At 39.2% G+C, this 19,922-nt stretch overlaps 1 protein-coding gene across 2 annotated transcripts; it reads right to left on the minus strand.

The window, feature by feature from the left end:
* Positions 1 to 1,115: 1,115 nt before the first annotated feature.
* Positions 1,116 to 16,049, minus strand: LOC145787615 (cilia- and flagella-associated protein 251-like). Of its 2 annotated transcripts, XM_082599386.1 has the most exons (21): positions 15,900 to 16,049; positions 14,979 to 15,319; positions 13,863 to 13,990; positions 12,062 to 12,233; positions 11,585 to 11,688; positions 11,187 to 11,295; positions 10,744 to 10,899; positions 10,326 to 10,415; positions 9,832 to 9,919; positions 9,205 to 9,430; positions 8,433 to 8,615; positions 7,984 to 8,043; positions 7,395 to 7,474; positions 6,704 to 6,837; positions 6,069 to 6,233; positions 5,233 to 5,459; positions 4,556 to 4,792; positions 4,174 to 4,408; positions 3,401 to 3,491; positions 2,946 to 3,083; positions 1,116 to 2,027 (listed from the first exon to the last, which is right to left on the minus strand). In XM_082599386.1, the coding sequence occupies exons 1-21, from the start codon at positions 16,024 to 16,026 to the stop codon at positions 1,831 to 1,833; spliced, it is 3,288 nt and encodes a 1,095-aa protein (XP_082455512.1). In that variant the 5' UTR covers positions 16,027 to 16,049; the 3' UTR covers positions 1,116 to 1,830. The 2 variants fall into 2 exon arrangements, with proteins under 2 accessions (XP_082455512.1, XP_082455513.1); XM_082599387.1 differs by lacking the exons at positions 13,863 to 13,990; positions 15,900 to 16,049 and having other exon boundaries at positions 14,979 to 15,115.
* Positions 16,050 to 19,922: the final 3,873 nt, after the last annotated feature.

Raw genomic sequence — 19,922 nt, forward strand, 5'->3', positions numbered from 1 at the left:
TCGGCCTTGCATGGCATACATACAGCCTCCCGATTACACAATCATGTCACCAAGATAGTAAAAGGCAGGCGCGACGTCATACTCTGTATCACCGGTTGTAAGCTTTTCAGCAGTTGGCTCCAAAACTACCGTTACTTCATCGCTGCACTTTTGCATAAAGTTAGAATTTTGAATTAGAGAGCCACCAACCCCTGAACACTTGTGGTGAAACAATTTCTTACAATGAGCGCAATAAATAGAGTTCCTGCCAACGCCTCTCCGACACATACCACATGAAAACTTCCCTCTATCTTTGAACTGGCGGTTCTTACAGCTTGAGGAGTGTCGGATCTTAATTTTCTTAACATTCATGTGAATGGTAATAAAATGGAAAAAAAATTCTATTGTCGTAATTCATGTAAATTGGCACAACAGAATAGATGGAATCTAAATACACGCAAACATGTTTTGCGCTTGGACAAATGCTGTTTGTAATTGGTTTCCATCACTTTTTAGCTGAGTAGTGACGTAATTACAAACGGAATTGCCCCCCTCCCCTTAGATCTTCAAGTGCCATTGAAATTACGCTTTTAACCTAAACAAAATCTTTCTTTGTAGGCAACTTATAAGAAAACTTTACTTGTAGCAAAGCGGATGTTTTTACTTCTAAACGGTTTATGAAACTTAAAATTGTATTCCAAAACAAAACTTCGTTCCTAAACTTTTCATCAAATTTTCCTATAATTCAACTGATGATCCACTGGGATGCACGGTGTGACAAAACATTTTAAATAAAGTAAACAATATCACACCAAATCAGAAGAATCGGTTTATTTAAATACAGAGCTTTCGCCACACAAGTGTGGCTTCATCAGTATAAACTTATTCAAATAGAATAAGAATAGAATAAGTTCTATTTGAATAAGTTTATACTGATGAAGCCACACTTGTGTGGCGAAAGCTCTGTATTTAAATAAACCGATTCTTCTGATTTGGTGTGATATTGTTTACTTTATTTAAAATTGTATGTCTGGCTTTTTTAAGCCTGCCAAACATAATTTGTTCGGGTTGCTTGCAATTCAGTCGTCGTACAACTTCAGTTAAAACTTTAATAGCACAACTATAAATAAGCGAGATAAATAATGCGATACAGAACTCGGCATTTGCCACCTATTAAAAGTTACCACTTTTGCGCTACGCCGAAGTGCTGCAATAATGATTGCTTTTTCAAGCTAGTTTAATGATTGGTGTAAAAACAAATTTTAAGATAAAATTGCAATGCATTTCATTGTTACACTTTTTAAAGTGCAAATAATACAAATGGTCAATATTGAAAGAAAGCAAAACCAACAAAACAATATATGTAGGTATAGGTAGGCTACAGATGAATAAACTTTCAACATAACAAGTAAAATTGCTAAATAATAAACACAAAGTTCTTAGTAGTAAGCTAATTACGTGTAGGCTTAAAAATTGGTAAAAAGGTAGATCGCTGGTCGCTGCATAAAAGCTACATGTGAAGATTGTGATCCGCTGATGCATGTTGAACCATACATCATTCCTTCGTCATAACAGAAGTCATGCCTTCGTTGTGCTTGTTATGGCTACTCAGCGATAACAAGAAACCTTTTTAGATTCAAGTGTTGCCACGTTGAATACGATGCACTGTGACTTTTGCTGGCTGGTACAAAAGAAGGGAAAGATTTATATGATGACGTCACTCACATATCTAACTTCATTAAAATTGAAATTGGTGACAAAGTTATTTCTGAAAAGAGTTAGGCTATCGCATTCCTCAACGAGTCGACCACGCAAGAGCAACAGCTCTTGTAAATTCATAAAATTTACTGTTTAACCATATAAGCTTAAGCCCAAAATTTCACTGGCAAACATGGCTGGGGAGATGGCTTCCGATAGAACTTGCTCAAGATCTCCGATTACTTCGTCATGGTCCAACGCTTCTCCCAACTCAACACTGCCACCTTCAGGGTAAAATCCCAGCAATGTAGCCAGACACTCAGCAAGCTCACACTCCGTCATATGCTCCCCTGGCACGTAACAATAAATATTAAGAACTGATTAACATTATGACATAGCATTACTGTAATTTTCAAGAATGTTTTAGCTCAATGCGTTCACAACATAACTGAAAGGCTCGCAACTTAAAGTCTAACAACAAAAGTTTCTGAATTCTTAAATTTCCTCTTCTTCGTTTGAGCTTCTGGGGAGGAGAGTCTATCTTTTTAACACCTCAGGATGGTAATGTCTTCCGGAGTTAACTGAGGGCTACTAGAAAGCAGCCAGCCTTCTATCCCATCGAAGACACGCAAACCTTCCGCTCCATTCCAAGATGGTACAATAGTCGATGTTGTGGTCTAAGACTGATCAGGGAACTACATAGTTTGCTTAACTTGTACTTGAAAATGCTTTATATGCTTGAACTTGATTAAAATCAAACAAGTGGTAACCATCGTCTGATTAAAGCCTGAGGGAGAGTGTGCGCCGTTTGGGTTCATAACATAACAATTTGGCTCACTGAAAGGAAGACTATTGGGTATGAATTCACGGCGACTGTTCAAACATATTAACATAATGTGACATTTCTATGAAAGTTTTGCCAAGTCTGGCGTAGTCGTCGACTTTCCGATATGACGTGCCCCAACGGAGTCATATAACACATAAGAATCTTCCTATTCCATGCGCCGGCATTCCGAGCCTGTTCATTTATGGGGTCATCGTTTGCTGGGCTTGTCAAGTGACAACAAGTATAATAGCTTACAGTGCCAACCAGTCCTCTCTGACATGACCAATCCTAAAATTATAAAATATCTCTTCTTGTATTTTTTTTTTTATTGAGCTATAAAACCTAGTAGGCCTGACCCAAACAACTCAAAGTTGGTAATAAATTCTTTCCTTGTTAAAACGAATATATTGAGTGAAGTAATAAGATTTACAATTAGCCAAACCTTTTCTTTGTAGCGCGCTGAGAAGCACATCTCTGTCTACAGAAACTTTCTTGTTTCCAACGCTGTGCCCTAGCACTTCAAATGCGTGATGGAGGTCGTCTGGGGAGAGACCAAACGCAGGTCTGTGGTTGATGTATACTGCAGAATAAAAAAAAGGCGTTGATGACGACATGATCTGTGTCTTTGTCTTGAATTGTACATTTTTTAATGCAAGTTAATAAAAGATTTATAAAAAAAAAATACAGTTAATAGTTTAATAAATATCAATTTTTGAGAAAACCAGGAGTAAGCCGGTAGTCCTTTTCAAAACACATAAACATTAAACACGCATGAATGAACAATTTTCTTAAAAGTAAATTATTCTCACGTTATTGTCAAACTGTCATTAACGTTTGAGGTCTTTTACAAAAAAAGTCAAGGCAAAATTGTGTAGGCAGGTTTACGCCACCGCTCACGTTTAATAAAGTCGCCAAGATCGATTTCAGTGGCGCATTGTCCGGTATCGACGTATTGGCCATACCTCATTTCGTTCATCATGTCTTCAACCTAATGTAGACAAAACAGCGTTTGTTCAATGTTCATGTACGTGGTCGAGTGGTGAGAAGGTCCGACATACGTTCAGAGGATCAGTGGTTCGACTCTCATCAACACCGGACGGTTGAGATTTAACCAGGGGCGGATCAAGCAAGTAGCCGTATGGGCGGGGGCGTGTTTAGCAAAACACAATCATGTGTAGGTTTACATTAATCCGACCTAGCAAATAGCCTACACCGTAAATAAAGTTACTTTTTTGTGTTTTAGAGGAGAGGCTTGTTCCCCCTTGATCCGTCACTGGTTTTACCACGTAGTTAATAATATGTGCAGATAGACAGTAGGTTGACTTCCTTGTGCTCTTGCTCGATTAATTTAAATTTTAACCAGCTAGGTAGCCTATTACTCTGGGCTGCACAAAACCGATGTAAACAAGAATGATTGACGTTTTGTATTAAGCTTGTGAAAAAGAAATGATTCATGTAGTGTAGTTATGCCACATTAGTGATTGGATGAAGGAATAGTAGATGCTCTACTGTTTCTGGGTGGATATCGCTTTAACTGACCGTTTAGCCATAGTTGCAACCGTTTTATAAACTGAACCTACTGTTTTCGAATTGTTTTTGCATTTCAAGAAAAAAAAATCGAAAACCTAAGCTCATCGCAATCAGAAAATATTCTTCTACAATAACCTTACCTCTTGCTCTGAAGGATAGAAGCCCAGAGCTCTCATTATAAATGGAACTTGTTCAAGCGGAATGACACGCGATGCAATTCTTTCTTCCGTAAAATTGATGCCCTGGTGGCGTAGCTGAGCGTAGTAGAAGTAGTTTTCCAATTCAGTGAATATTTCCCCATCCTTCCCTCCGTCCAGCAATCCAAAGAATGGAACCAAGTCTTCGCCGCCCAAAGACGCCACTCCTTCCATGGCCCTGATGGCAGAGAAGTCTGACTCAGTTCAGTTTATTTCACGAAACGGAGAAAAAGAGAGTCAAAGAGAGAGAGAGAGTGAGTGAATGAGGGAGCTTATTATTATGTCGCATTTTCAGGTGTAAGTCAAAGAAGACCTAGTTGTTTACCTCATGTTTGCGAACCACATAAAGACGTCGTTCTCTTTTCCTCCAGCCGTAAATATGTATTTCCCATCGTTGCTACAAATGAGTTTTTCAACGCGGCCAGGGTGCGCTATCGAGCAGAAAGAACGATGAGGATTGCCATCTAACGGAAGCAGCTGAAGACCGATTTGATTGCCGGTGGCGTAGCAGAGCATTCGATTCGAAGATGGATCGGAATTGTGAGCAGGAATAACAGTGATTCTGCAAATTTCAACAAAGCAATTTTGAAAATTGCGTACGACAATAAATGGCAAAATCGTCATTTCCGTAGGGTGGCAATTGACTAGTAGACCGTATGGTCGTCTCGTTGTCTCCCTGTCGGTATGGGAACTTGTGCAACTTTTGCATTGTGTATATTACTTGCATATTTCAAACATGTGCCTATGTTCCTATTACTGACAAATAAATCATTGATTGATTGAACTTAAAGCTAGGTGACGAAACACAAACTAGTTAAATCAAACTATTTCTTTCAATGTTCAACTATGTTAAATTACTTGTTCAAATTTTGACATTCCCTGCTTTGTAAAGCGCTGAGGAGCAACACATTCTGCGATGGATACAGCGCTTTATAAAACAAGCATTATATTATTATTAAGCTATTGCAGTCATGAAAATATTTTTCCGTATGTTTAACTCACAATCTGACTGGGCTTCCAAATGTCGGTCCCAGAAAAGTTCTTCTGCACATCTTGGTTGTTACATTATACAGTTTCATCTTGTACTGGCTGTTACTTGTCAAAAGAAAGCTCTCCTTGCACACCGGCGGATACCAGGCTATGCACAGAGGAATTGCACTTTGCTCTATACGGTCAACTGACAATAGCTTAAGATCATGTAGAGAGCTTGATTGAAGGTCATACTCAACCTGCAAAAAAGTCTCTCATCTTTTCCACTTGAAAGTGAAATATATCAAAAGAAAACTACCCCCAGACAGCAAACCAATCGTTTTTTTTGCACCGATTCAAGGTCAACAGACATTGAATTAATGTAAAAAATGACTGATTTGCTGTCTGGGTCATGGCCATGTCAGCAAATCTATAAATATATATTTACTTCAAAATTATCAAAGGCAAACTACAAGAACAAGCAACAAATAGTAAAATAGTATATATAAGATAATCCAGTAAGATGATATCATCTTTCGGAAAAGTAAATGTGGAAAGAATTCACTGCTCTTTTATGGGTGCACTCGTGCAGGGTGCTTTGTAAGCCTGTGTGTCAGCCGGCTATAAGGAATTTCATGAGATGAAATGAAATCAAGTTATGAAAAACCACATTTTGGTTCACACACGTTATTTAAGTGGGCCCAATTTAATTATGTCCTTTTCCAAGACAAAATCTCTCATTTTGGCCGCTGCCCAGCCAGAAAATCTATCACTTTTTACATTGATTCAACGTCTGCAGACGTTAAATCAATGTAAAAAGTGATAGATTTGCTGGCTGGGTGACGGTGCCAGTTTCTCTCGTTTCTTACCAAAAGTCTGTCTTTTCCCAATGTCAGGAGCCTTGGAAAATTAGAGTCAGGGTCAAATCCGAAGGTAAGATCCTGTATGGGTTGATAATGGGCTTTGTAACGACCGAGATATCTCCACTCTGTGCTTTTGTAGTATTTTAAGACAGTGGTGACATAACCTGCGTCCTGTAAAAAAATCAAACTTGAATTCCAGTAAAACAACTGGAAAGAGATAGCAATATTGTTCTTAAAACCATTTTTTTTAAAGTCAATCAAAACAGTTCTGTTGAAAACTCATTTTGTAATTTGGCTACGCATAGTTATGCTGACGTCAGATTTTCGTATTATACCATTGTTAAAAATAGAAAATTGCCAGCTGCAAACAGAGAAACTTGGAGATTCATTGCCTCCAACCCTTGACAAGAGGAACTTAATGATGATGATGATGAGATGCTAAATCCTACTCCGGCGGATTCTTTCAGAAAAAAAAGCAATAACCATCTTTGCAAACAAACCGTGCTAATGAGTTCAGACATTGCAAGGATGATTACAAAAAATACAAATAGTTAGGAATGCTGCATGTTAATCTTATTCCCGTAGAATTCACTAGTGATTGAAGTAGCCAACACCTAAAAATTGAAATTACGTCTGCTTACCACAGTAGCCAAAAACTTTGAATCATGTGAATAAACGCAGTGCGTGATTGCATCACGAGCGTAGTGAATCGACATCTCATCACACAGTGATATGGCATCAACGACATGGATTGCACCAGAAGCCATTCCAACAGCTAAATGACAACCGGGTTTAAAGTTTCCCGCCGGTACATTTTAATGGATAAATGATTAGAATGATAACTTGTGAAGTTCGCATTTAATCAACTCTATTCGTAATGATACAGAGTAATATAAAAGCAATACAGGAGACCCTACTGTTGCATAATCACATCTGCCATCACCTTTTCCTGTATGGCGAAATCTACGCATGCACTGGCCTAATGGGTAAAGCGCCCACCTCTGAGCCAGGTAATCTGAGTTCGACACTCTGTCGGGTCACATTAAATACCTTGTCGAAAGGCATTAAATTTAATTTCACTCATCACTCACCATTAAAAGATTACTCGGCTGGGTTTGGGTTAGTATTGGACTTGGTTGAGCCTTCATACAGCTGTGATAAAGCTGTTTGTGTTATAGGTTGTAGCTCAGAGAGCAACACACATTAGCGATGGATGCAATGCTTTATAACTTAAATAAAAAAAAACAAGACACGCATCACGTAATAAATTTGTTATCAGCAAGGTTTTTAACATCGTTTTTTTTGCCAGACGTCCATGAGGTCTACACTCACCAATTTGCAATCCGTTGTGGTTAAAGGCGAGAGAGCGCACTTTCGCCTTGTGCTCAAATACTCGAGTCACCATGACTTTCCTAAAGCAACAACACAGTTAAAGCAAAATGGTTGAATTTAAAAAATAAAAATCGTGAATGTGACACCTTCTTGACAAGACATTGACAGCATATGGATGTGCAGTAGCCCACTTGCATAGCTATCCAAAACTGATAACAAAGCCAGGCATTTTTCTCTCACTTTTCTTCACAAGAGCAAGCAGTGTGTGTGAGAATCATGTTGTTCGCCCAACTGTGAGAAGAGTGGAGATTATATGTTAATAACTTGTTGTTTGTCGTATTCAGGCTTGGTTTGGTTAGGCTTACACCCGGTGGTTAAAGACTTAGATTAAGTGGACTGGAAGGCAAGGAAGCCAATCTTCGTGTCCACCTTAAGGCATGCCTTTGAGTGTCCTGCCAGAGACACAGCCGCGTGCTCTTGAGTGGTGTCGAACCGGCGCCCTTTCGATTGCCGTTCCAGGGCTCTCACCACTCGGCTATTCAGCCGACGTGTTAATAACTAATGTTGTATAAAAAAATAAGAAACATACTTGGTTTCGTAATTTAAAAGCTGCAACAGGCCTCCATAACCTCCAATGCAAATCCATGGCCTGGTAGGAAAATCAAAACAATTCATTTTTTTTTTTTCAGAAAGGATAATAAGAGAAAAAAATCAACGCATTTTAAAATAGTTGGTGGCAGTCCTACGAAGAAGTGAAATTACGAAGCCTTAACTATACTTCAATGAAAAAAAAACAGTAATTGACCTTGCCCTGTCATAATGAAATCATGCAGTGATACCCAAGCAAACAAGTTTTAAGCTTTGAGAATAATTTTTCGCTATAGGCTCTATTTGCTGTAAATCTCTTCAAGATTGCCACGTGTGGCAAACGACTGAAACGACGTAAAAGCTTCTTGCTTGCTAATCTACAAAATTTGTAAACTTGGATTCCACAAACAAATGTTCGAGCATTTTTGAGCACAAATGTTCGGCACTCACTTGTTGGGCGAAGCTGCCAACCCGTGCACTGCCGCGTCGTGATCTTTGTGGATTCGCGTCACTACCGTCCCGTCTGTTTTGACGTGGACGACCTCAGCCGCCTTGGTGGACAGGATGAAGTCTCGAACGGCGAAAGTGTTGGAAGGAATTGTGAAGTCGGTCGGGAAGTCGGTGCTTTCCAGGCTGTCAAAGAATCGACGATTTCAATTCGATTGCATCAATTCAACGTCAAGTGAAAACGAAGATACAGTTATACTGCGTATTGCGTAGTGAAAACATTTGCATGTTTTTAACATGACAAGACCAGGTTCACCTTTCATGTCCTAAAAGAACTTTGAAAAAATCTAAAAGTCCCCTTCCCCACTCAAGGGGAGAAAAAGGTGGGCAATGAGCGATAAAAAAAAATTAGATAGTTATAACTTCATGGGAGAAGGTACAGCGAGCAGCATGTAAAATTCAATAAAGCAAAAAGATTTAAGATTATTTGAATTTAACTTAAAAGAGCAAAGATAGTGAGTTCTAATGGCTTATTTGGATGAGCGTCCTACTCTGAACAATTTACAAACAACAATTTAATAAGCGGACAAACAACAAGCGGAATCATAAATCCGCCAATCTTGATGAAAGGCCTGCGTTAAATATTTAAAGCCTCTACAAGTACCCAAAACTGCCAAAATTGTGTTTCCAAAAAGCTTTCTCCATCCGAGGATAAACATTTCCACGACACATACAAAATCGAAAGTCATCGTTGCAAATCATAAGTTCAACTTACGGTTCTGAGGAAAAATTGGTCTCATGCTTGAATGAGATGCCGTTGATCGGGCCAACCTTAAAGTTTGTATAAGCACAGATCAGGTTGAGGTTGCTGTCGTAGAAGGTCACGTGACCGGCAGTGTCTCCGGTGACAATATAGCAATCGGTTTGAGCAATGGCGGTCAGACCTTTGTCTTTGACGCGGACAAGCTTCAAAGGACGCTTTTTATATTCAGGAACCGCGCCTGGAAACAAAAATTATGTCATCTCGCAAAAAAGTTTTATTTCTTTGACAATGTAATCTAAAGTGTCTTTACGTCAAACAACGTTAAATACTTTGAAAAAAGTTAGCAAAAAGGCAGCATGGACCAAGCTCGCTAAATTTGTACGTTTTGCTTATTGATTCAATGTCTATGGATGGTGAGTCGACGTAAAGGGGCGATACTTTCTAGCTATGGACCCAGACACCAAAACTCGTCATTTTTACATTGATTTAACGTCTGCATGCGAGGGAAATGCAGTATAACGCAGACAGCAAATCAACCGTATTTTAGATTGACTCAACGTTTGCAGACGTTGCAGACAATGTAAAAAACGATTGATTTGCTGTCTGGGGAAAAAGTCTTGTACTCAGTTGCAATGTTACCTCCAGATGCTTTGGTGGGTCGTATTGGTTCCCATACCACAATATTACCAAGCAAAGTGGCGCTCAAAGCACGGTGTGGTAGGTCCCGCTGAGAAAACAAAGTAAGTCGCCTTGTTTTAACTTGTACTTGAAAACAATGTTGACAGTACTTTTCGGTGAGTAAATTAGTCCTTTTAGCTGGCTGTTATTTATACTTTGAGTCTTTATCTAGTCTAAGATCAAGGGCAACGTCTTTAAGAGACACTTCATGATATGTTTCAAGGTAAACACAAAACTTGACTTTATTTCGTTCGTCCATTTAATCGATATCTTCACGCTTCAATAAATCTAAGTTCACCAAAAACCTAGAATACGATAAAACTAAAAATATACTCGCCATTGTGGCACAATGTTATGAAAGCGTAAAATTTGAAAAAACTTTTAAAATTGAACACATATTGTTATTAGTTTCAGCTTTTCACCAACTTCATTTTCATTATTTTCATAAATCTTACTGGGAAAACAGATTGCGTAAAAAGTCCAACATTTCTGTTAAAAGTAGCGTCCGAAATAAAAGGGGCGTCGTATTCAAGGGATCCTGAAGCCTGCGACATACAAAACTTGTCTCAGTGAATTTCTTCAAATGTCGGTAATTTCACTTGCCAACAAGTGACTGCGAAGTGACAGCATTTCATTGTCATAAAAGCATAAGGGTGTGTCCTCTTTCTGATGAAAACTTTTAGCACCCAAACTTGAAATACAAAACATCGTCATACTGTGACATAGTGGTCAGTGTACGTTGTTATTCCTTTTGTCTGAAGAACAGCTATTGATATAATTAATGGACAAAACAAGCGTTGGCTGTTCAACGGCGGGTTTGAACCCGAGTTTAGGCGGCTGAAAAGATGGGCATTCAACAGTACTAGATCTTACCCATGAAAAAAAGAACGCTTCATCTTCACTGTTGGTGAGGAATAGTTTGCTGTTGAAAGGATGAAATCTAATGCAGGTCTGCAATTGGCACATATCGTCCAATAATATCCTTCCAATGGGAACGTCTGAATTTGTCGTCCAATCCCATGCAGCTATCTGTTGGATACCATTTGGACTCACATACTTTTCGCAACAAGATAAGCTTGTGAATTTAATAATAAAAAAATTATTAAGCAGAAAATGAGATTCGAAGATTTTTGCTAAGAATGAAAATATGTCAAGATTAACAATTTTAATATCACTCAACATGCACAAACAAGTCTATAAATCAAAACTTGCGAGCAGGTGTAAAAACTACTTTATCTGTACAATTATCTGCTTCTCACACAAGAGTTCTACATATAGCAGATTTCACTAAAAAATAGTAGCTTTTACACATTCACCTCTTGAGGCATTCCAGCGCTTACAGTCGCCAAATACTTCGCGTCGTGAGACATTCCAATCAGTGTCACGCCGTGTGGGTGCGCTTCAAACAATACTTTGACTGGGATCCTGTGATGTCACAGATGGATTTTGTCCACTTTAAATTGACCAAAACGAAAAATCTGTTCTGTGCTGTATACCCAGACAGAAAAATCCGTCATTTTTACATAGATTCAAAGCTCAAAGGTTCAAAGCTCTACAAGTAGCCTACGCGAAACTTCCAGGATTAAGCTTTGGAAACCTTTCTCAGTCCGAGGATAAACATACAATTAATCAATCAAAACTAATCAAAAAAAAAGATTCTATGAAAATTCCAACAACGTGGACGGTACCGTAGGCTAAGTTAAACAATACTAACCCAGAGAAAGTGTCCCATATGATGACACAACTATTGGGACCTTCATCAGCAGTGGCCACCCAACGCCTGTCTTCACTGCATGCCGTACAGGTCAAAGTATTTGTCTGAAATTGATCGAAAGCCTACCTTGGTAAAACCACCCAGTAGCATATCATCTTATTGCTCTGCAATGGTAGGCAACTGCAAAGGTAGGCTACGGAAGATGGAGCAACGCTGCTTGAACCCTCGGATGAAGCAACGCACTAACCAATCAGCGGGACCTAGTCGATGTAATAATTCAAGAGCAGTAACGCTTTAACAAGCTGAAAACTTCACTTTGCGAACCTTGATGACCGGACGTCAATGGTTCAAAGCCGCTACAAGTTTACGAAACTTCAATAATCTTTCAAAGGCTTTCTCAGTCCGAGAATAAACAATTACCAGACAACGATCATCAGAAAATTTACTATAAACTGACCAGTGACCATGCAATCTTACGTGTCCTTGAAGTAGTTTTTGACAGTTATTTTCATAGTCATATAATACGGAGACGTGTGAGGCAGCAAATAAAATGGCGTTGCGAGACTGGCTTGCTAGGTTGAGGCAAGGTATGCGGCGATTAAAACCAAAAGCCCATTCCATCGTTAGCGGTTGCATTACGTCTTCAATCCTATAAAGTGGAAAAAAAATCAATTTTTGACTTTTATTGCTGCAATAAAATTTTGTAGAAAAAGTTCGCCTTCTGAACACGATTAATAATTAAAACTTGACAAATACAGGGTGCGGCAGAAAAACCTACCACATTTCAAACTAGGAAAAAGAGACAAAATTTATAAGCAATCAAAACATTTATTGTCTCATCTCAAAGTCAAAAGGTTACCATTTGATGTATTTCGCTCATTTCGCTCAAAAGCTTCAGTGCCGAGGCATGCTTGCGAGCTGAACGAATAGGAGATTGCAAAATTGACTCTTTTACAGCAAGGATGTTTGTTGGAGTTCGAACACTTCGAAGCCTTCCAGGTGGCTGTCGCTTTAGTGCTGAACCTGTAGCTCTGAATTTTTTGACTCCGGGCACAGGTCAGAGCATTACAGATTTTCGATTGGGACCAGGATCGTTATAGTTTAGTTTGAAATGAGTCTTAAAATTTCTTAATTTCCCCATGTCTAATGAAATCTTCCACAATAAATGCACGGTGTTCGCCAGTCCAGGCCATTTTACATACAGATACAAAATTTTAAAAACGTGCACAAAACATTGTTTAGCCTACTTATAAAAACTAAAACATGAAACACAAATGGTAGGTCCTTTGCTGCAAAATTTCAATTCAACCTCCTGTTAGACTGCTACAGCTTTGGTACAATAACAATTTGAAATGTGGTACGATTTTCTGTCGCACCCTGTACAAGATCAGCCATCAGGCGAAAACCACTAATAGAAAAAAAAAAGTGGAAGTAGGCTATAGCCTAATTCTTGTCGTTTATCCAGGAATTAAGTTTGACAATTGGTTTACACAAGGATTTTTTTAGTTACAAAACAAAAATAATATTAGATCATCATCATCATCGTATTGAGTAACAAATTCTATCAGACTCATTCACAAAAACTATGCAAAAACCTACGTTTTAAAAACCTTAACCTTCCCCTAACAACAAGTTGGTGTGAATACAAACTAATACTTTTCGTTTTCGTATACGTAACGTACACAATCCAATCACAAAACCGCAGTGATGTAGGCCTACGCGTATACAAAAAATATTGACGCCGTCAGCGTTAACGCAAACGTTCAAAAAACCATATGCCGTATGCGTCAACGTAACTTGTAAAAAAAGTTGGCGGCGTCAGCGCAAAGGCTACACTAGCGTAAACTCATTTTGTTTGCTGGGTGCCAAACATTCACGCGGTATAAACCACTCGGAACAAACAAGTTTTATTTTGAATTTCTACGAAGAAACACAAGCATCTGAAAGTGTTCATCTGACATTTTGTTGCGTTTTGGTTTCAATATGTCTTTTCCCATTGAAAACATTCTTTCAACTGCAGCGCTGGAAGGTATTGGCGTGTTGTAGCGAAAAAAAGACATTAAAAAGTATACGTTGACGCTACACGCTAAAAACCGCAAAAACTTTACGGCATAGCCTCAAGCGACAACTATCCAAAAAAATGTGGCCGTAAGCGTTAGCGTATAAACAAAAAGTCTACGCCGCAAATCTACGGCGTAGAATTTGCGGCGTATCCGTACATTTCTGCAAAATCGTGAACAATCATTGTCATACGAATTTGGTTTGATGTGCTTTTTACTTTGTCATTGTATCCCCTTCCTTTGCAGTCTCCACCCTGGAAGGTTGAAATTGATGAGAAGACGTGGTCATTTCAGGACTCGGAGCTTCGTTGTTTTTCTGCAGATTTTCCTCTTGCTCAACTGTTGGCTGGAAAGAACCAATTTCGGATCCTAGTCATACTGGATACTTTTTGTAACTAAGCAAGGATGTTCCGAATCGGTGTTAAGCCAACATTCTTCGGAGTGACGGGCAGAAGACACTTTTGCCACCCGGCTATGCAGTAAAGAAAAAGTAGCCTGCAGTCAGCAAGTAAGCTACTTGGACCATTAAAGCATGTGTTTCTTGAGTTATTATGTAAATATAAAGTATAGCCTAATGTTTTCGTTGCAGCTGAGAAGCTAAATTCAAGGAAAGATTTAGATTCAGCAGTTTCTAGTAGAGGAAATAGCCACTAAATGTAATATATCAAGTGTAAGCAGACAATTTAACCATTAATCCTGGCAACCGAAACTGTCTAGTTGTTTCTCCGGCTCAAGATCACGCGTCGCTGGTTCGACTCTCGGGGTGTGCGCTTGAGCAACGCATCACAGGACTGCTCTCCATTCAGCGGCACCTAGTGAATGGAATAATGGAATAATACTACCACGAATGACCTATCAAGGCTTTGTCAGTCCGAGGATAAAGATTCAAAACCAAGTCTCAAATAAACTATTTGCCAATCTTACAGAGTTGAGTGATTGTTGGAATCTTTATTCTAATTATTTAAACGTTTTAAACGCTTTATCTTGGTCGCGTCGCATGATTGTAGTCTGCAGGCCTCGAAACACTGACGCGGGCCTTGCAGCATGTGAAGTTTCTGCTGGTCTAGTTGAAGTGTTGTTTATTGCAGCCAACGAATTAATCCATCCACTAGGTGCCGCTGAATAGAAAAGAGTACCGGAAGTGCGTTACTCCAGCGCACATCTCCCAATTAAGTGCAGGCTATGTAGGCTAGAAAAGGGGTGCTTTTCCTGGCAGTCAGTACAAGGCTGAACTCGCTCGAAAAGCCGAGCTATTTGCGAGTCGCTGTGTATCATGCCAGCTAGTCTTCTAGTAACAATCGGTTGCAGATAAACATAAACTGCAGGCTACTTACATCACTCTTTTCGGGTTCATCAACACCGGCGGAGACCAGCGGACAATTTACTTCTCCCACAGCGTCAATCTCAGGCAGTGTTTCAGATTCCTCGCCTGAACTAACGTCATTTTCGAAGGAGTCAATCTGTTCCTTGATCTTTGCCATCCCCGCAGAAGAAACGGAAAGATCAGATGTAGTGTAAAAAGAACTGTCGGGTCCTACACTCAGTTTACTGGTGTGACTGTGACTAGTCGTCGGAAATTTAATGGCTGACGCTTCTTTGCTTTCTGAATCCTTGTGCGGTTGAAAATCTACCTTGTTTTCACGCAACGTTCTATCTCGTTCACTTTTATTTGCACCTGTAGAATAAACAAAAATTGGCAGGTTTAGGAAGCTAAATTGTAAAAAAATGTAAGTAGCCTACCCTTAGCTGAAACTAGATTTCATAACTTATTAAAATGTGACACAAAGTGTTAAGCATCTCAGAAACGCAAAAACCTACAACATCACACAACTCAGGCGAAAGAGAAATTAAAACTAATCGGGAAAAAATGATGGTTTACGAAAATGAGAGAACTTGTATACCTGGGACTGGTAGCCTATATAAGTCCCTCCCCCCACCCCCTTGGTAACTCATGACAAAGACAGGACTCAATGGACATGGCTCTTTCGCCTTAGTTGTGTGATGTTCTAGGCGTTACCCTCAGAAACACTACGGCTTAGGTTAGGTTACCGTACATCTCCTACTTACACTATACAATCTGTGGTCTTTATTTTGCAAATGGTTTTAGGCCCAACTATTAACCAGCAGTTCCATTTAGGCTTAGATTCCATCATAAATTAGCCTACCAGTAGTGTTAGATGCATAGGCTACACAGTTTTATCTTATTTCAAAAATCTTTGATATAGGCTAGACCTATATTGCAGAAATTATAATACCAGAACTAGAAGCATCGGTTGTTGTGCCATCAGTATCAATGCTGGGTAGACTTTTTCTCTTTCCTGTTGGTATGGCTGACGCAAAATTAATTGCATCCGATTCTTCCACCTCATCGATATCAGACATCACAATGGATCAACTGTAATTATATTAGGCTACAGCAAAAACAATGAACAAAACCACTACTCAAACAATTCAAATGTGCAATTTTTATAATCACGCGTTTACGGTTGTTCACCACTGAAGACGATACGACACATCATCAGCTAAAATCTCAACTCGGGCCGAATTCCTGATTCTTAACTTAATCTACAAGCTCGCTTCAAGAGAAAAGCAATTTAGGTTGATTTTACCATAAAATAGCCTAGCTTGAAAACCTAGGCTCATTTAAGCCTATGCTACATTGAAATCATATAACTTCAAATCAAATTTAAAGCTGCAGAAAACTGTTTAATTTTCCATACAGACTGCAACTGTTTCCGTTGATCTGTTCAGCAAAACCAGCAACTTTCATGCAATGTTGCCAGAGGCTCATTTGAGAGTTTTTCAGCTACGACTCCAAAATTAGATTTTGTCCCCACTAGTGGGGGGTAGCCGATTCGTTTCTTGTAGCTATTGTCGTTGCTTTTGCTGAAAAAGTTCAAGTCCAAATGGCATAGGCCTACTTTTAATTGACAACACTTTTTGATGTATTTTACATCGCATCTACTGTTCTACATTCCTACAGTATAATATCTAAAGCAAACACTGATATGTGAAGTAGCCTAATATTTTTTCTAATTCATCAATTTAAATCGTCAATCCAGCGGTGCGAGATCTGTTCTTAGGGGCACGTGAATGTTGAATCTCAAGAGTCTTTTACAAAATCGGGTAAGACTCCTTAATAGTTAACCGCACATTTTGAATTGCAGGTAACCATCACTTTTCACCCATTCCAGAAAGGGGTTCAAGAACTCCTTGGTAATTTCAATGTGATGCCAACATCAAGGTTGCCAGATGTTTTTTTTTTAATTTTTAACCCAATTGTTACTGAAAAGCAGCCCAATCGTCACAAGCGATAAAACAAGCCCAAAAATATAGTCAAAATCGAAAAAAGTTTGGTGTAAATGGAACGAAATCAACAAAAAAAACGCGACTGCCAAAACTTTTTTTCGATTCCAAATAATAACTATTTCTGCAGAACTGGCAATTCGGGAAAATAGATTAAACATCGTTTTAGTGCGCTTGCATTGTTTTTTGTTGAATGAAACTTTTTCAAACATAAAATTTCTTCTTCCTCCTGTTTTTACCGTTTTATTTTCGGATTTCGGGATCTGGTAAGGCACTTCCTCACGATCCAGGAAAACGAGTGTCGATCATGCGCCACGCAGGGCCGGATTAAGGGTGTATAGGGCCCTGGGCTGAGCTGAAAGTGGGGGCCCTTATCAAGTGACATTTTTCGCTAAAAACGAATGGTGGAGTGGGGCTACGACACGGGCCCAGTTGCATGTATCTGTGGCACCGAGCCCCAAACAGCGGACCAGTGGCGTAGCCAGAAATAAATTTGGGGGGGCCAAATATTTGATGAATTGAAGAGAACAACAAAGTGTTTGATTTAAAGCCATCACCACTTGATGCGTAGTGGCGTATCCTGGTGGGTTGAAGCAATAAAAGTGGTAGGGGGGTTAGAGCGTGCCGAAGGCACGCGTATTTTAGGGGGTCCGGGGGCATGCTCCCCCGGAAAATTTTTGAAAAATTACACTCAAATAATGGATTATAGCGCTTTCTGAAAACACTTTTAGAGTAATATTTGTATGAAATTTGTTAGCAGATAAACAGCTATTAACTTATTAAAGATAGCTCTTACACACGAACGGGCAAAAACTGCGGCTAAAATTAGAGAACACTAAAAACTCAGCTACACAAAAACTCAATAACTACACAAAAACCCAACAGAGTAGGCCATTCTGAAAATGCTTCCATAAATTAGTTAAAAGAAACGTAAATCGAGTAAATTTTGCGCGATTTACGATTTGCAAAATTTATTGGTGTCTTTCTGTGTGTCTAAAACAAGTCCTTGGGGGTGTTAATAGCCAGATGTCTTGGAAAACGATATAAACTTCTACAAATCTGTGGTGTATCAACGAACTTTAGAAGACTCGATAGAAGAAGAACTGCATCATATCTAACTGACCATCTTGTATCAGATAAAGTCTTCAAAACAGGTAAACCATCTAGGAATTTTCGATGGACTTGCCAACGATGAGTAGACGAGACGAGCCATGAATAAAGGCTTTGCAACAATTCAAAAAGCTCAGCGGCAGAACGGCATGTTTCTACATGACATTTAGGCTACCGATTAAATTAAGTGAATGTGCTGTGCAAGGGACATAATGAGCTACACTACATTTCTCGCGCAGAAGAGCTTGAAGACCGTTATACTTGCCACTCATATTGGCAGCATTATCATAACTTTGACCCGTAACCCGTACCATTTTCGGATATGAAAGTATCAAATAAATATGTTTTTGTTAAGAAAACGAAGAAAAATTGAATAACTGGGGTTGGGCAGGGGTGCTGTAGCACCGCAGCACATATGGGTGAGCCGCCCTTGCTTGTTTGAGATACAAATTAAAGCAGTAATCTCCAGCTGTGCAACTAAAAAAATTAGTAGATATTTTTCTTTGAGGTGGGGGCCCCCACCCCACTTTTTGGTCCGCCCCCCCATAATCCGGCACTGGCGCCACGGCTTCCTGTCATCCTTTAGCTCACGTCTTCTTGGGACGCCCAGAAAAATGAGATTAGTTTAGGACCCGATACTAAACTACCATACCGAAACTGTAAGAGCAAGACAGGTTGCGTGTGAGAACGTTTGTAAGTCCGTTTTGATGCGGGATGGTGGACTTTTCCCAATTTCATCGCTCAAAAATGAATGTAGGCCTACGTAACACGTTTGTATTACTGTTTACATTTCATAGAACTTTGATAGTGAGTCTTTCATTTTTAAAGATTGTTCCAGACAATTGTTCACCAAATCAAACGTCATATAAAACCGTTCAGGTCTACTGAATATTAGCGTATTACGTCATGGAATTTTTCCTAAAAAATGAGCCAAGATTGCACCATCGTTCGTAAGCCTGTTGAAACATTGCATCATCGCCTTTGAACACCTGTTGAGAATTGCTTCACAATTCCTTTCATTATTACGTCACATTAACTGCTTACGTGCGTTTGAGATATTGCCATGTATTCTGATCATTCCTAAAATTGTTACTTGGAAGTTGGTCGCATATTTAACTGTTTTGCTTATTGCTTGCTAGCTGGACAAAATTTCCGTCTTTTATCTAAGTAGTTTGGATTGTAGTGACAAGTTTTTAGTGGTGTACCGCGTTGCACCTCATTTTCGATAGCCGCGGGCTAATTTTACAGAAATACACTTTTTGAATAGACGTTTCAAAAGAATGTTTGTTTTTCGGTCATTAGGGGAAGGTGGGGTAAAGCGGACCAACGGGGTAAAGTGGAACCCCGCCTTTTTTTGCTATTAAAGTTTCACTACTGTGCGGATACCATTAAGTTTAGTGAAGCATGACGAAAAGTAGCTGCACACGCCATTATTCAAGGTTTCATGGTTAAGAAGACACGAAAAAGCACGGAAATTACTTTTTGCACCCTCTGATCTATTGAAAGGTATGTATGGTAACTTACATTGTATCTTATGTACATAAGGTAGAAGTTTTTTTGAATGATAAAAATGAGCCTCACTATATCACGTACGCATTACGTAGATTCACTCTTGTTGCTGACTAGCCTAAATTTGGACAACAGTTAAATTAGTAGTAATGTAGAGGTGGGGTAAAGTGGACCAGTGGTGATCCACTTTACCCCGTCATAATATTTTTCTTGTTTATGATTTCTTGACCGAATTAAGTGCTGTGTTACTTATAATCTTGTAGCTTATTTTACACAACAGCTGTGTAGGCCTAATTAGCACTCAAGTAGATAGTTGTTCTGATATGGTTGGTTGGTTATTGAATCTTTATCCT

The sequence above is a fragment of the Aplidium turbinatum genome, chromosome 18, assembly GCF_918807975.1.
Source record: "Aplidium turbinatum chromosome 18, kaAplTurb1.1, whole genome shotgun sequence".
Taxonomy (NCBI): domain Eukaryota; kingdom Metazoa; phylum Chordata; class Ascidiacea; order Aplousobranchia; family Polyclinidae; genus Aplidium; species Aplidium turbinatum.

What these genes read in the sequence shown, in the direction of transcription:
- LOC145787615 (XM_082599386.1), bottom strand. Translation starts at nt 16,026, where the DNA reads ATGTCTGATATCGATGAGGTGGAAGAATCGGATGCAATTAATTTTGCG. An exon ending in TTACGCAATCTGTTTTCCCA is followed by an intron (nt 9,920 to 10,325) that starts GTAAGATTTATG and finishes TTGTTTTCTCAG; the next exon opens with CGGGACCTACCACACCGTGC. An exon ending in TCTATCCTTCAGAGCAAGAG is followed by an intron (nt 3,492 to 4,173) that starts GTAAGGTTATTG and finishes TGTCTACATTAG; the next exon opens with GTTGAAGACATGATGAACGA.